At 39.0% G+C, this 13,846-nt stretch overlaps 1 protein-coding gene across 7 annotated transcripts in view; it reads left to right on the top strand.

The window, feature by feature from the left end:
- Positions 1-13,846, top strand: part of LTBP1 (latent transforming growth factor beta binding protein 1) — a 201,373-nt gene that overhangs the window by 92,371 nt on the left and 95,156 nt on the right. For all 7 annotated transcript variants that reach the window (XM_082756282.1, XM_082756284.1, XM_082756283.1 and 4 more), the window contains one exon: positions 9,104-9,206. In XM_082756282.1, the coding sequence (XP_082612408.1) occupies positions 9,104-9,206 (103 nt within the window). The remainder of the gene's footprint in view (positions 1-9,103; positions 9,207-13,846) is intronic.

The following is a 13,846-nucleotide window of genomic DNA, read 5'->3' on the forward strand; positions in this document are numbered from 1 at the left end:
GTGCTATGCTTGCCCCTCACATTACACTGGTTTTAAAACTGAAGCCTAATCTGCAATCACTAGAAGACAGTAATGTTCTCCCTTTTTAAAGGGAGAGGAAAGGGGAGATATGTTTGTATTCATGTGTGATTCAGAATCCTACTAAAATACTTAGTATCCAATTTTTGTAATGTTTTTTTTTTTTTTTTTTTACAGTATTGCTGAAAAACTATGCCTTTGCAGTGCTCTCAAGAAGGAGTAGTGCCTCCTAGATTAGAATAATGTATTCAATTAAAAAGAAACAAAAAACTTCATCCATTCAGCATTAGTTTTGGAGAAAAGCTTAGTAAGGTTTTTTAGAGGCCTTTGGTATTTAATTTAATAGTTCCATGTAGAGTTAGAGTTGTAGGGTGGCATTTGTAGAGCTTTTATTAAGACCTTCCCATAAATGTAGATTCAAGTGACTCATTCACCTTTCAAATTTGGAACTGAAATATGTTTTTCCTACAGTCAGGCAATGAATATTGTTTATTTGCATATTGTAAATATACCTTGAGCTGAGAAAGACACCTATTTTTCTTTAATCCTTATATAGATCTGTTCTAAAATAATTTGGTTTTCTGGTTTTTTGATATTTGCTTTGCTAAATATGAGCGTTCTCTAATTTGTTCAGACAAGCTGCTGAACTGTGCTTTCCTTATTAGCAGCAATGTGTTGCAAGTTGTTTCTGGAGTTTAGGCTGGATAATTTTGGTATCCTTACTGTTTTCAACAATCATCAGTGTTTATACATTTTTTTGCAGGGTGGGTTGTATATTTGGCTTCAGTAATGTTATATTAAATATCCTGGGACCAGAGGTGACTTTACTGTCTATAGAACAGAATGATGGAAGGATGTGTGTGTGGCCTCGTGTAGGCAAATCAACCAAGTTAATAAAGACTTGGCGGAACTTGATGTTTTTATCCTGTGTTTTTAGCCTGGACAGAACGTATCAGAATCTTTGCTACTTGTGTGTACGTGTGTGTGTGTAACCTCTATCATTTTATGTTTCTCTACTTCGATTTATTTCTATTACTCTATGTTCTCTCCATCTCTTTCCTTGAATTTCTTTAAAATCAGATCATTTGTTTCTAATTGCTTTGTCTTTTTTTTTTTTTTTCTCACAACCTTCTGTGGAATATTTGTAGTCTCCCAACGCATTCTTCCTCACCCCACCTTAGTTAAATTCCTTTAATTTGTCTTATTCAAAAACAGTAGTCCTGTGAAAACAGTAGGGTAGTTGCTATACTCAAATCCCAGGACAGCCAGGGCGTGTTTTTGCAGTTTAGTCAGTGCATACTGTTCAGTTTAGCAGCTGGAGCCATCCTCAACCAAAGCTTGGAGGACATTATGCTACAGACAGTTGAAGAGCCCAGTCATATTCTCAAGCCTCAGTTCACTCCAAATTCAGAATACAGAAATTCTTCTAGGCCTCTTGTTTGCTCACTTGTATTATAAGTGACTAATAACCAAAGGCAATTACCATGAAAAAAGGATACTAAAAGATAAGTGAAAATATGGTAGTCTCAAAACTGAGAGGACAGAGGAAGAGAGTGAGTAAGAGGGGCTAGAGGAATGATACTTCCTATTTTAAGTAGGATAGATAAATGAACATCTATGTTTTCCTAAATACAAATACACACATGCATGTGTTGCTTGATTGTGACTGTTTTCTGGAGTGTCCTCAGCATTGGGAAATATACTGGAAAGAGGAGCTATAGAAGTAGTATTAATATTACAATTAAAAAAAAAAAAGTGTAGGAAGAAAAAATAATGTTCTGGATGGCTCTTTTTCTACTCAAGTAAATTCACTTATCCTGGCTGCCTCTCTTCCCTGATTGGCACACTTAACAAGTATTTACCCTCTGGGAGATGCTACAGTGATTGCTGCAGGATTGCTTGCCATGTTACGTGATAGCTTACTATGATACGTCGCATACAAAAGTAGTGCTTCATCAAATACTTTCCTAATATCAAGAAGATTTTTACAGAGTGTATCACGAACTGGTGGTTAAGCTGCAGACCAGAAACCAAGTGTTGTCTTAGAAATATAGGGAGCAAACTTTTTATACAAAACAAGATACGGTTTTTGTAACTGATGTTGGGAAAATAGAGACCTGAAGTCAGAAAACACATACAGTGGGAGCAGTAAGACAAAAATCCTGCTTCAGGTACAGAGCAATAGATCTGTAGACACCACTATATGCTACAGTGCCTTCTAAAGCTAGACATTGAGTCTAGCTTTTTTGAAAGGTCCTCTACAGCCATGTTATGTCTGTGTTTCTGAAATCCAAGGAGTTGGTTGTCTTAGAGCACTGATTCTATGAGTCCTGTTTAAAAGCAAGCAAATAAGGACAATTCATTTTTTTCTTTTCAATTCCTCCTCTTCAGCTGCTTTTCATTGTAATTCTAATAAAAATGCCTTTATTATGACACAGAGTATCTTGTTATTTCCCAAAATACTTTTACAGTGTCAGTGGTGCACCTAGTAATGATTATGGTTTAATCCCAAGTCCTGTTAAATTTACTTTTTTATTACCTTGCATTTAAATTGAGAAAAGAATGCAGATGCCTACTATCTGGCAAAATGCATATGAAGGGAATTAAACACCAGGGTTTTCTCAAAGTTGTTTGTTTTTTCCTCCCCCTCAGAACTGGTTTGGTCTCTCTTTTGCATAACTGTAAAGACCAAGGCATTTTTTGCAAAGCATCAAGGAATTGGTGAAGCTCTTTAATTTTTTCTCTCTTTAGCAGGTATTTTTTAAAAATCAGTTTTACTGAAGGAGACTTCTGGTGATCCCAGCATCTATAACTTAAAGACAAAATCTTTCCTAATATCAAGAAGATTTTTACAGAGTGTATCACGAACTGGTGGTTAAGCTGCAGACCAGAAACCAAGTGTTGTCTTAGAAAGACTTCTTATTTTAAGGAGAAACAGATTTGAAGTTGCTTACCTGTCTGGAGACGACATAGACAAAATGTCTGGAAGAGATGCTGGCTAGGAGGAAGTGTTTGCCTGTGCTTGTTCATTCCTTTTTACTGTCTCTCAGTTGTGCTGGTGCAACTGCTCAGAGTGAGTGGTTTGCTCTCTGAAATGGTCACTGTTGTAAGTTCAGTTAAAAGTGCTCTCTTCTGACCCACTTATCGGAGGTTTCTTTAATTTCAGACCAGTTCCACACCACCATGTTCAGGGGATGATATGGTCACTAGTCAGTCGTTTGCTGAGTGATGTTTTGTGTTTCCCTTGCAAAGGGCTTTGAGAGGTGGTGTACAAAAGCTCTACGCTTGTTACAGCTCCATTGAGAAGGAAGCTTGGGTTGGAGTTGTGCTGGTATTGTGATGTGTGAGGCCCCCTCCTCTCTGCTGTTAAACGTGATAGAAAATGAAATAAACCAAGTGATAGATGGCAGTCAGCAAAGTTCAGAAATTGTCGGTTGTATCATGATAAAGATTCTGACTGCAAATCATTAGGCATTTACTTATCTTGATTCACACAAGGACATATATTGACTGTGTACTTAAATTACAGAAAATACATAAAATGTTTAGGAACTGGGCTTAGATCACTGCTGATTTATTTTTTTTTTTCACAATAGGGAATATAAAACAAAGGCATTAAACTCTTGGAGTTAGAAATCAGAGCAGCAAAGTGTGTTGATAGCTCTTAATGCATAACCTAATCTATCTGTCCTACTGTATGTAATATGATCATAGTGTCTGTAGTCTGGAGGTGATGACAATAGTAATATGCCAACTGAAGTTACTCCTCGAACCATAGAGATATCCCTGATGAACTTCAGATTGAATAAAACAATTCCTATGGAGTTAAATTTATTTATTTTTTTGACAGCTGTATGAAATGAACTTCCATATTCATATTCCTAATGCAAGAACAATGATACAAGTAAAATTCTGTGCTTCATACTGGTCCTTTTCTCTTAGAGCACTTCTAAAGAACTTTTTTTTCTTTAAAATAGTCTTAAAAATACCATCTCATAAAATAAAATAACTGTCTGGAATTCCTTGAAGCTCATGGTTTGGCTTCTGAAGTTTTTAAACAAATAGACTGTCAGAAATCAGTGTGGATTCATTTACAGGATTAATGTTTCATTCACAATAGTTTCTTTGCAAAATCAATACCCTGAAATATCAGAAGATTAAAGATGTATCAGATACCAAAAACACCAAACATTGTTTTAATTACTCAAATAAAAGAAAGCTGGGTAATTTTTGCTTGCCTATGAAGAATGTTCTACTTAAGCCAAAACAAATTCTTTACCAGTTCTTTTAGAAAGTCTGGAAGTATTTAAGTTTCTCTCCTCTGGTTATGAGACAATGCCTGTTAGTGCGCCAGTGCTGCAGTGGATAATGCTCTTCATTTGTAACAACCTGTCAGTCAGCCCTGGTCACTGAGCTAATTAAGCGTGTTTGTTAATTGTTTCACTAATAGGGTTTATTAAGTTTGAGGTTTCCTGCCCTGTTTGTGGTGCCTATAGGGGAAAGAAAAAAGAAGGAACAATCCAAGGTCTGTGCCTGTTGAATAGTTTACAGAAAGTTAAACAGTGTATCCATTCACTTCTGCTATTGTGGTATGTGAAACGCAGCCTTTTGAGCTGAATCCCAGAGTCATTAACTATTAACTCAGGCAAAGCACCTATCGATTTCAGTCATAGTTAATCATGTGACGCTCCTTTCTTTATGCCTGTATTGTGGTTTTAACTAATAGCTCGTGACAGGGATTTGTAGATGGGTCACGCAGGAGTGGGGGTCCCAGGAAACCTTCTGGTCCCTCAGCCAGAGTCCTTTGCGGTTGCCCTGAGACTAATTGCCAGGCTGGGCTCTCTGCTGCACTTCAACGGGGAGCTGAATACATTCCTCCTACTGCCTCAGCAGAGGGATTTTGAGGATATAATCCTTCCTTTTCCCTGGCATCGGAAAACCTTAAATCCTGGTGGCCTTGCCCAACTCAAGGGCTGTTAGCACTGTGGAGATGGGACAGAGGCTGGACAGAAGGAACGAAAAGGTGATGTGGCTTGGGATGGCCTTTGTGCACCAGCACAGGGTCAGCCAAAATTTCAGTCTACCAGTGGGAATATTCAGTACTTCCTCCAGTTATATAAAATATTGGCATAGAAGCCCAGGCACGCATGGGGAAAATATGTGGACTCAAAACAATACTTTCAGTGTCTGTGAGCGCTTTACCCAGGAAGAACTTAGTTTTATAGCAGTACCATGTGTGCCTCACAGTGCTGCTACTGCTGAGCCACTTCCAGCACAGTTCAGCTCTTTTATAGCAATCCTTCATCGCTTCTTTGCCTTCTGGACCAATCAGAATCAGCTCAAAATTGAGATGATTTCTTGTGACAGATGTATCATTCATGAAAATCTGTTTTCTCTCTGTGAGGAGTTTTCCAGAAGCCCTCAGGAATACCAGCTGGATTAGTTTGAAATGTGTGTGGATGATGGATAGAAAATTGTAAACCTAAGCTTAGAAAATGGCATCATCTTCATGCATAGTGCAAGCTGTGTGCAAGTGTTTAGCTTCACTGCTTATTTTAAGCTCATGCTTATGTGTTGGAGTTGTGTTGAATAGTGAGACAAACTAAAAATAGCTATGGATTCCCCCAAGTGACTTTTCCAGTCACTTGTGACTCAGAGACTGGAACAGACTGTCTGAAGAACTAATGAGTTCTTCTCGGAGGTAGGAAGTGGATAAGACTTGTGAAGAGGAAAGAAATTACCTAAAAGTTTTTGAGACCTGTAGAAACAGAGCTTCAATTCATTGATGCTTAGGGGCTGAGAATGGGAGGAGCACCTTAAGAAATTGTAGCTGGCTAGGAAACAGCTTGTGCAGTGCCACGAGTGTTGGAAATATCTGAAGCATTATTAGATGTACCAGAGAAATCAGGGTTTATTAGCCATAGAAGAACTCTATTTCTGCTTGGCTTAGGACTTTGCAGAGCAGTCATTTTTTCTGATGCATAGCTCCAAAATTACACAGATCTTACACCACGAGGAGCCCCATGTGGCAGTTGCTTTTCCTTGCTGGCCAGTTTCTACAATGATCTGGACACTAACCAAATTATCATTGATTCTTCAAGCCTTAATTCACCATAGAGGCAGTGGGAGCAGCAGCTTTAATCATTGCCAGTTTTTACTAACAGGACTACAAACCACAGTTGCCAGATGACTCAGAATTTGGCATCCTTATTTTTGCTCATGGTTTTTATATGGAAATTTGAAAAAGTTATGACCACAGAGATCATGATTTTCAGTAGAGTGCAAATGCTGTAGCACCACACCTAAACTCAAAGTGGGCTTTAGGCCATCTTCCTCCTCCTTTCTTTTTTACTTTTCTATTTTTTTAAAGCTTTGCTTTATTCTCCTTTTAATTTCCTACTATTAAATGACACCTCTTCTAGGAAGATACATGAAAAAAAAAAAAGGCTAGTTAATGATGGCATGTTGGCTCTCAGTTAGTAGAGTCTTGCCTCTACACATGCACGCTGCTGCGATGTGTCCTTGAGGCCTGTGACCTTGTGAGGAGCACTGGATGTTAGTTATGTGCCTTGCTGCCCAAATGCTCAGTTTCTGAGATCATAAGGGGAGGTGCAGCATCAGCTTTGATTCCTCCCACTTCTTTTCAGAGCGAGAAGAGTTGTAGAACTGAGGTACAAGGCGGGGAGAGAGAGTTGAATGGAAAACAGTTTAGCTGACCCTCACAAACCACCACAGTATATGACTTTAGTCAGTGGCCTCCCCTTTGGAGAAGTGGTACCAGTTCTAGAAAAGTAGTTGAGCAGCTGTAATGATAAAATAAAATAGTCCTCCTTAGAGCATGCTCACTTGAGATGCAGGTTGAGAAACCAATGTTGTGTAAAGACGTAACGTGAATTCTGTAAGTTTTTTGGGTAGCCAACTGAAGGAGACATTATGAATACTGAGCTGAAAGATTTGGGGATTCTTGGAATTGCAGCAAGATGTAGCATAGTTCACTGTACTTCATCTAGCTAGAGTTAGTTGAAAAATCTAGTTCCTGTAAACAGCTCGTGTGCTGCAGCATACTGAAGGTGAGCAGAATTCCCTGGTCTTGCACCTTGCCTGCTTTTGCGCTAGATTGAGAGTTGCTTCTGAAACCAGAGCAGAGTGCAACTGAATGATAAGGAATGGTCAGTCGTGTGCTAATCCTGCCAGTGCCCACATCAGTGGAGAGCAAGACAGCCTAAAAGATGTGTTCAGCCAGTGCAGGCCTGGGCTTGCATCTAAAAGGTGGGCCTTGTTTAGATTCTTTACTGTTTGAACATGGCCAACTACAGTCCAGGGCAGGACTGTTTCTGACCCATTGGAACATGGGAAAATTGGACACAAGACCCTGTGCAGATGGTAGTGTGGAAAGAGACTCCTCAAGTTACACAATAAATGAGTAGTGACTTCTAACCTGTTTGGGTGCTCTGTCCTTTATACTGTCCGTGTCTCACCCTAAAATGTAGCTCAAGGCACAAGTGGTGCTATCACATATAGGGGTGATGTTCAGAGGCACACGGTAACTTTGCTAAATGGCCCTGGTGCTAAAAGGTCTATTTCATGTCTGAGGCTGGTATTCACTGGAGCAGAGGATGCTCCCGGCTGCTTCAAACATGGCGTATTTGACAAATACATGCAGCAAGGGCTAAACCGCTGCAAGTTGCATGTTTGCTTATATGGTGGTGCTTTTGATTTGTTGCCAAGATATTTCAGGGTGCGCCTGGGGAGTATCTTTGAAAAAGGGGCAGAGAAGGTGGCTGGAATGATGCCTTGCCATCCCTCCCCATGGAAAGAGGGGACCTGCTAATGAGTCAGAGTCATGGATAGAGAGAACAGTAGTCACTGTGAGGCCACACAGAGTAACTTTCTACTTTAGAAACATCACTGATCCATGGATGTCAGCACAACCAGAAAAAAATGGTGAAGGTCAGAGGAAGCTGTCAGTGACTGTGTATTCAGCACACATTCCCCTGTGGGGTGACTAGGTTATCAGCATAAGTGAAAGCAACAACAAGGCCACAGCCTGTGCTGTAGGACGAGCCAGCTGAAAGAAAGATAAGCACTTCATTCAGAGGTTTTTCTATGTGGTCAGGAAGAAAAGTTAGATCAGGGAAGGTCTATTCACTCTGTAGTGAGGATTCACACTTCAGCACATTTGAATTATTTGCTTCGGTGCCTATTTATATCAGTATTTGCTTTGAAAGTGCACCTGTTGTGCATTTCTCTCATGCTGTGTACACTTCCATTTTATACCTAGTTCACAGGTTAAGATATACTTTATGAATGTCCGCATCACATATAGAGAAATATATTTAAACATTGTTAACCGCACAAAATGGAAAAAAAGTCGTAAAAGTCAAAAATGAAAAATTATATGCTTCCAAGTGTTAATATTCTTGTTAACAAAAAGCACGATCAGAATATTCTTAATCATTAAAAAAATATAGGCAGTATCTGCCTCAGACATGGTTACAAAATCAATTTAAATATTTGCGTGGAATACTCGGAATAACACAGATATCACTAACTTTGGCTTGAGTCACCTTACATGTTCCTTACTCCTTCATTATCTGGACAGCAGAATCTTTCATAATAATTTGGCAGTTTTCAGTAACCAGTCATAAACATTAAACATAAGTTGGCAGAAAGTTGCCTTACTAATAGATAGGAAATAACATTATAGAAATCACTCATACTTTTTGTTTATTTCTTTAAGAGAGTGATTTATTTAAGATAATTTATTTGGCTTTTGAAAAAGCATGTAGAGACATTTTTATGGGGGAGAATGACATACTGTTTGTTCTCTTCTGTTTCTTTTGCCTTCTTTTCAAGTTGAAGCAGAGGAAGATGATAATGTAACCTAACCTGCTCATTCCTGTGCAGAGAGCCATTGCAATGCTTGGGCACTATTAAGTTCAGCTAAGAGCTCCAGTGAATTTTCAGTATCTCAGTTACACTGGGAAGAGGTTGACCCAGGATGACTGAAAAAGAATATACTAGAGGTGAGCATCATACAACAGCAACAGCACTAACCTGAGTATTCTTTACCTAACTATTCCAGTGTGGCAAAGCACTTCCTGGCCTTTCCAAGCAAGAAGACTGCTGTGGAACCGTGGGTACTTCCTGGGGTTTTAACAAATGCCAGAAATGTCCTAAGAAGCCATGTAAGTGTTATTTTTTTGTTATTCTCTGAACCAGTTTATAACTTCTTTTTTTTTTTCTTTTTTTTTATCGAATTTTGCTTTTTTGAAAAAAAGAAACATAGGAGAAAGAACCATGGTTTAATTAGGGGCAGGTTGCAGAAACAGGAATTCTCCTGCATGCCAGCAGAGTTACAGTATGCAGGCACTCAGTAAAGCCAGCAGAGTTAATGTGGTTGTTGTGTTTTTTTTGTTTGTTTGTTTTTTCTTGCTTCCTCCACCTCTAAGGCAGTGACGCACTGTTGCATTTTCTCAGGAACGATAATGACACTGAATCATGTTGCCTCTTCCAGCTGGATTTATTTTAATTTTTTTTCTTTTTAAGTCTGTACAGAAATGTTAAATTATAGAGGCGCCAGTTACTGCTTGGAGAGAATGTAGTGACCTCTTGAGACTGCAGATGAACTTTCAAATCTGGAGCCAAAGTTTTCCAGGCTCTAAATTGTCTGTTTCATTTATTTATTTATTTCTGTTCTGTTTTTGAAATATCTTCCTTGACAATTAGACTACTCAGAGACTTTCCTCACCAGTTTATTGTGAGTTGATATTATGTTATAATGAGAGAGAAATTTCAGATAAGTGAAGATAGTCTCTTAAACTTCTGTGAATTACATAATTATTGCACAGAAATAGTAATACTTTGCTATCATTTAATATTTTCATCACTAAATGAAAGAATAAAGAAATAAACACTGGGATCTCCATTTTGCAGATGGAGTAGGGTCCTATTTAGTGAGCCAAGAGTAGTGCAAGGAACAGTCAGCCTTATTGAGGTCTCCTAGGCCATTGTTGTTCCAACAGATAGCAATACTTCAAGTCTGTTCAGTGTTTGGTTTTTTGAAACATTATTGTTCACAGGTCTAATATAGTACATCAAATGTAATTCCAGCAGAAAATCTACTTTGGCTTCTACTTCTTTCTCTTTCCACAGGAGAGTTTGCACCAGTTTATATACTGACTCAGTCTGATCTGTTCATTTATGAAGCATTAAAATTTTGTGTTTGGGAATATGTTTATCTTCTGCTTTGCTTCCAAAAGAGAGTGTACTTAGCATCTTTGAGGGCAGTAGTTCACAGAATACTTGAGTATCTAAGTTTTAATTTCTGTAGCGCATAAATATAATTTACAAGGGACATTCCTTCTGTATTAATGTACCTCCATGAACTGGGAAATGTGCTCCGAATTTATCGTTTTCTCCAAATAAGTAGGAATTTAACTACACTTGGAAGTTTTGTTCATCAGCAGTATGTGGGTGTGCAGAATATATTGCTTAGTAGATGCAGGTGTGCCAGGAGAAAATCATGAAAGCCTCAAATGTACCAAAAACTAGTTGGAACAACTAGGAAGAAATACTTTACTCTGAGGATGGTGAAGCACAGCCACAGGTTGCCCAGAGAAGATGTGGATGCCCCATCCCTGGAAGTGTTCAAGGCTAGGTTGGATGGGGCTTTGGGTAACCTGGTCTGGTTGGAGGTGTCCCTTCCCATGGCAGGGGGTTAGAATTAGATGGTCTTTAAGGTCCCTTCCAACCCAAGCCATTCTATGATTCCGTGAAGTAATACAAATTTTTGGTGCCTGGTTCCAAGGGAAGCCCATGTGAGGGTTCTTCATCGTTGGGTAAAATACCAGCCTTCCCCGCCTGGAATCCACTACAGGCCATGTGTTGATCAGGCAGCAACTTAATACCATTAAGCTATGTATGCTCTGTTAAGGCCAAACCAATTGGGAAATACTGGGGCAAACCATGTCTTAAATCGTAGTCCCCAGATGCTTGGTAGGGGAGTACAGAGAAATGCCTTAAACACACTTGGGATACACAGCCCTAAAACTTCTCCTGGAGGGAAGTCCACCACCCTTTCTCAGTGCACTGAGTAGAATCATTTTTTGTAAATGCTAATAAGAGGAGCACTGTCCTTTTAATATAACAGCTTAATGACTAGCACATTTGCTCAAGATGAGGCAATTCATAGTTCCTTTATCTACCCGGAGAGTTTTTCAAATCTACATTTTATAACTATGAGGAGATGCCCTAACCCATAAAATGAAGAAACAATTCTTGGAATAGGAATGGGAACCCAGTCTCTTTCCCGGTGTCATTAATTGCTAATGGTATGAGTCATGCTCACTTCTGCTTTCTGCCTCAAATAATTTGGAATTGTCTTTTGAGCGTAACTGTACAGTTTCAAGAGGAGACAAAGAATGTTGCCCTGCGCTTGTGGTTAAGGTATTCCTGGAAAGTAAGGGTTTGAGATGAAACAGGATATATTTCTCATCTTTCTAGGTGGGAGCTCTCACTGTACATTAACTTTCTCCCCTTCTTAGGGAGGAGGAGGTGTGTGTACTCTCTGTTTTCTCTGGATTAAAATACAGTGTTACCTACCACAACATTATATCAAGAATATGATTTGGTAGGGGCTTGCTTTAAGAACATTCACTGACTGTATCTGTCAGGAAGTTTTGATAGAGATATATGCAATTTCTCCATATGCATTTAATTTAGGAATGAGTTAAGCATGATACTATTCAGTCGTGCCATGACTTAGGGCAATTCTGCATAGGTGCAAATGGTGAATTTTCAGGTTTTTAGGAACTTAAGGTGATCAAATTTGGAATGTTGCAGTAGCCTATGATTTTGCAGCATCTTAGAGTTTTATAGATGTCCAGCTTGAACTTAAATCTGGATCTGAGCCTAAATGACCTTTGGGAAAATGTGCCATAAGCTTTGCATCAACATGAAAGTGTTATGCTTCTGTACAGCAAACAATTGCCAAACAAAATGTAAGTTTATGATGAGATGTAAAGAAAGTATAGAGTCCCTGCTTAAGGATTTATCTTTCATCAAGTATTCTTACTTTTTCTTCCTTCCCCACTCCCCCTCTCACCCCCCCTTTTTTTGGGGTATTAATGAGAATGTTTTAGTGGTGAAAAGAGTATGCATAGGTATAAAAGAAATTGAACAGACAGGCATGGGAGTCAAGTAAATTAATAGTGAGGTACTGGTTAAGTGGGGTCCATAGTTCCTTCTTACCAGGCAGAGTTCCTGCCATGCTAATCCTATGTCATTTTTACATACTCTGAGACTTCACTAAACCAGTACTGTCCTTTATATTGTAGATTTAGGAGGCTTCCTTTTGCTTTTATGGTTCCTAAACTTCATTTAAGTTGACCTGTTATTACAGTAATACTTAAACAGTTTGCATTTAACATGGTCACCTGGGAACTGTAGTTTAGCAAAATACTTAAGCATGTACTTCAGTCTCATTAGCAGGCACTTAACAAGTGTGGTTTCTTTACTTCTGTCTTCAACCTACTGCTGAAGGATGTACTTAACTTTGTGCCTGTCTTGTTCCCATGGACTTATGTAGGGCTTTGTCACTTTCTGAAGATGTACTTAAGTATTTCGGGTAATAGCCACTGCTCAGTCAGGGCTTCTGTCCTGTTGCGAGGTTGAGTGCCTTGGCCTGAGACAGCTTCTGTGTCCCTCAGTGTATGGGTTAGTCAGTGTTACTGAAAAATAAAGGAAGAATTTTTGGAACAGGTCTCCACTTCTGCGGGCTTCTACAGACCTTTAAGACAAACTGTATTTCAATGGTGTGTGGGGAATGTTATGATAGTTCAGGCTTCTTGCTAGCAATTAATAAACAGGTTGAGTAAAGGGCAGGTAATCCATCCAGCTCTCACATTGATAGCTAGCCATCACTGCACAACCTCCTTACTCTTCTGTGACCTGCCGATGTTGCTGCTCTTTATACAAGGAAGAAAACAGCTGCTAGTAAGCCACTATTTCCTGTTTGGTGTGGGAGCAGGCAGATGAGTAGGGAGGGAGAGGCTGAAGTCTCTGACCTCACTCCACCATTACACTTTCTAGAGCAGGTGAGTCACCATGGAAGGGAAAATGTATTGTGGCACTGGAAAAGGCCTGGCACAGTTTATGGACTGGCCTCTACATACAACTGGAAGAGCTCTGCCCTTCCTCTCTTTTCCCTCTGCTAGACTGTGCTACAGATTACCAATCCTTCCCACAAAAATTATGGAGAAGCTGTCTCGGGTTTAGTGTGAATTGAGTAAGGTCTGCAATGGGAAGTGCAGACAAGTTAGGACATAATGCAATTATGAATCTGACCCTGCCAACATTAACATTTTGAAATGTTAAATGTTTTGACTTTTTAGGTGCAATAATAGGGCTAGTGCATTGCACTTCTGAAGATCTCATCTTAAGTTTAAACTGATTTTACTATGAACATTGTGAAAAGATTGGAGCTGCCTTGAAAATAAATGCATAGCTGCCATGTATCTGGTGGCAGAGAACATTTTCAAATTTTAATTTGTGTTTAAAAGTTTGTAGTCTGTGGAAAGATGGAAAATGGATTTGTTAAAACTGTAAGAATATTATTACTGTATTTATACCCAATGTTATTTTAGTGTTTAACCATTTTATCACATGACTTCAAGCAATCTTAAAAGAGAGCCTTTATGTTCTAATTAAGCAATTACTTGAAATTATTCACAGCAGCTGCTTAAAATAAAACTACCTCACTCGAAAAGCTGCTACTCAGGTCATCGCTTAAATTTTTCCAATGCATAGGAAAAGCTTTAAAAAAAAA

This window comes from Aythya marila, assembly GCF_965140915.1.
Source record: "Aythya marila genome assembly, chromosome: 3".
Lineage (NCBI taxonomy): Eukaryota > Metazoa > Chordata > Aves > Anseriformes > Anatidae > Aythya > Aythya marila.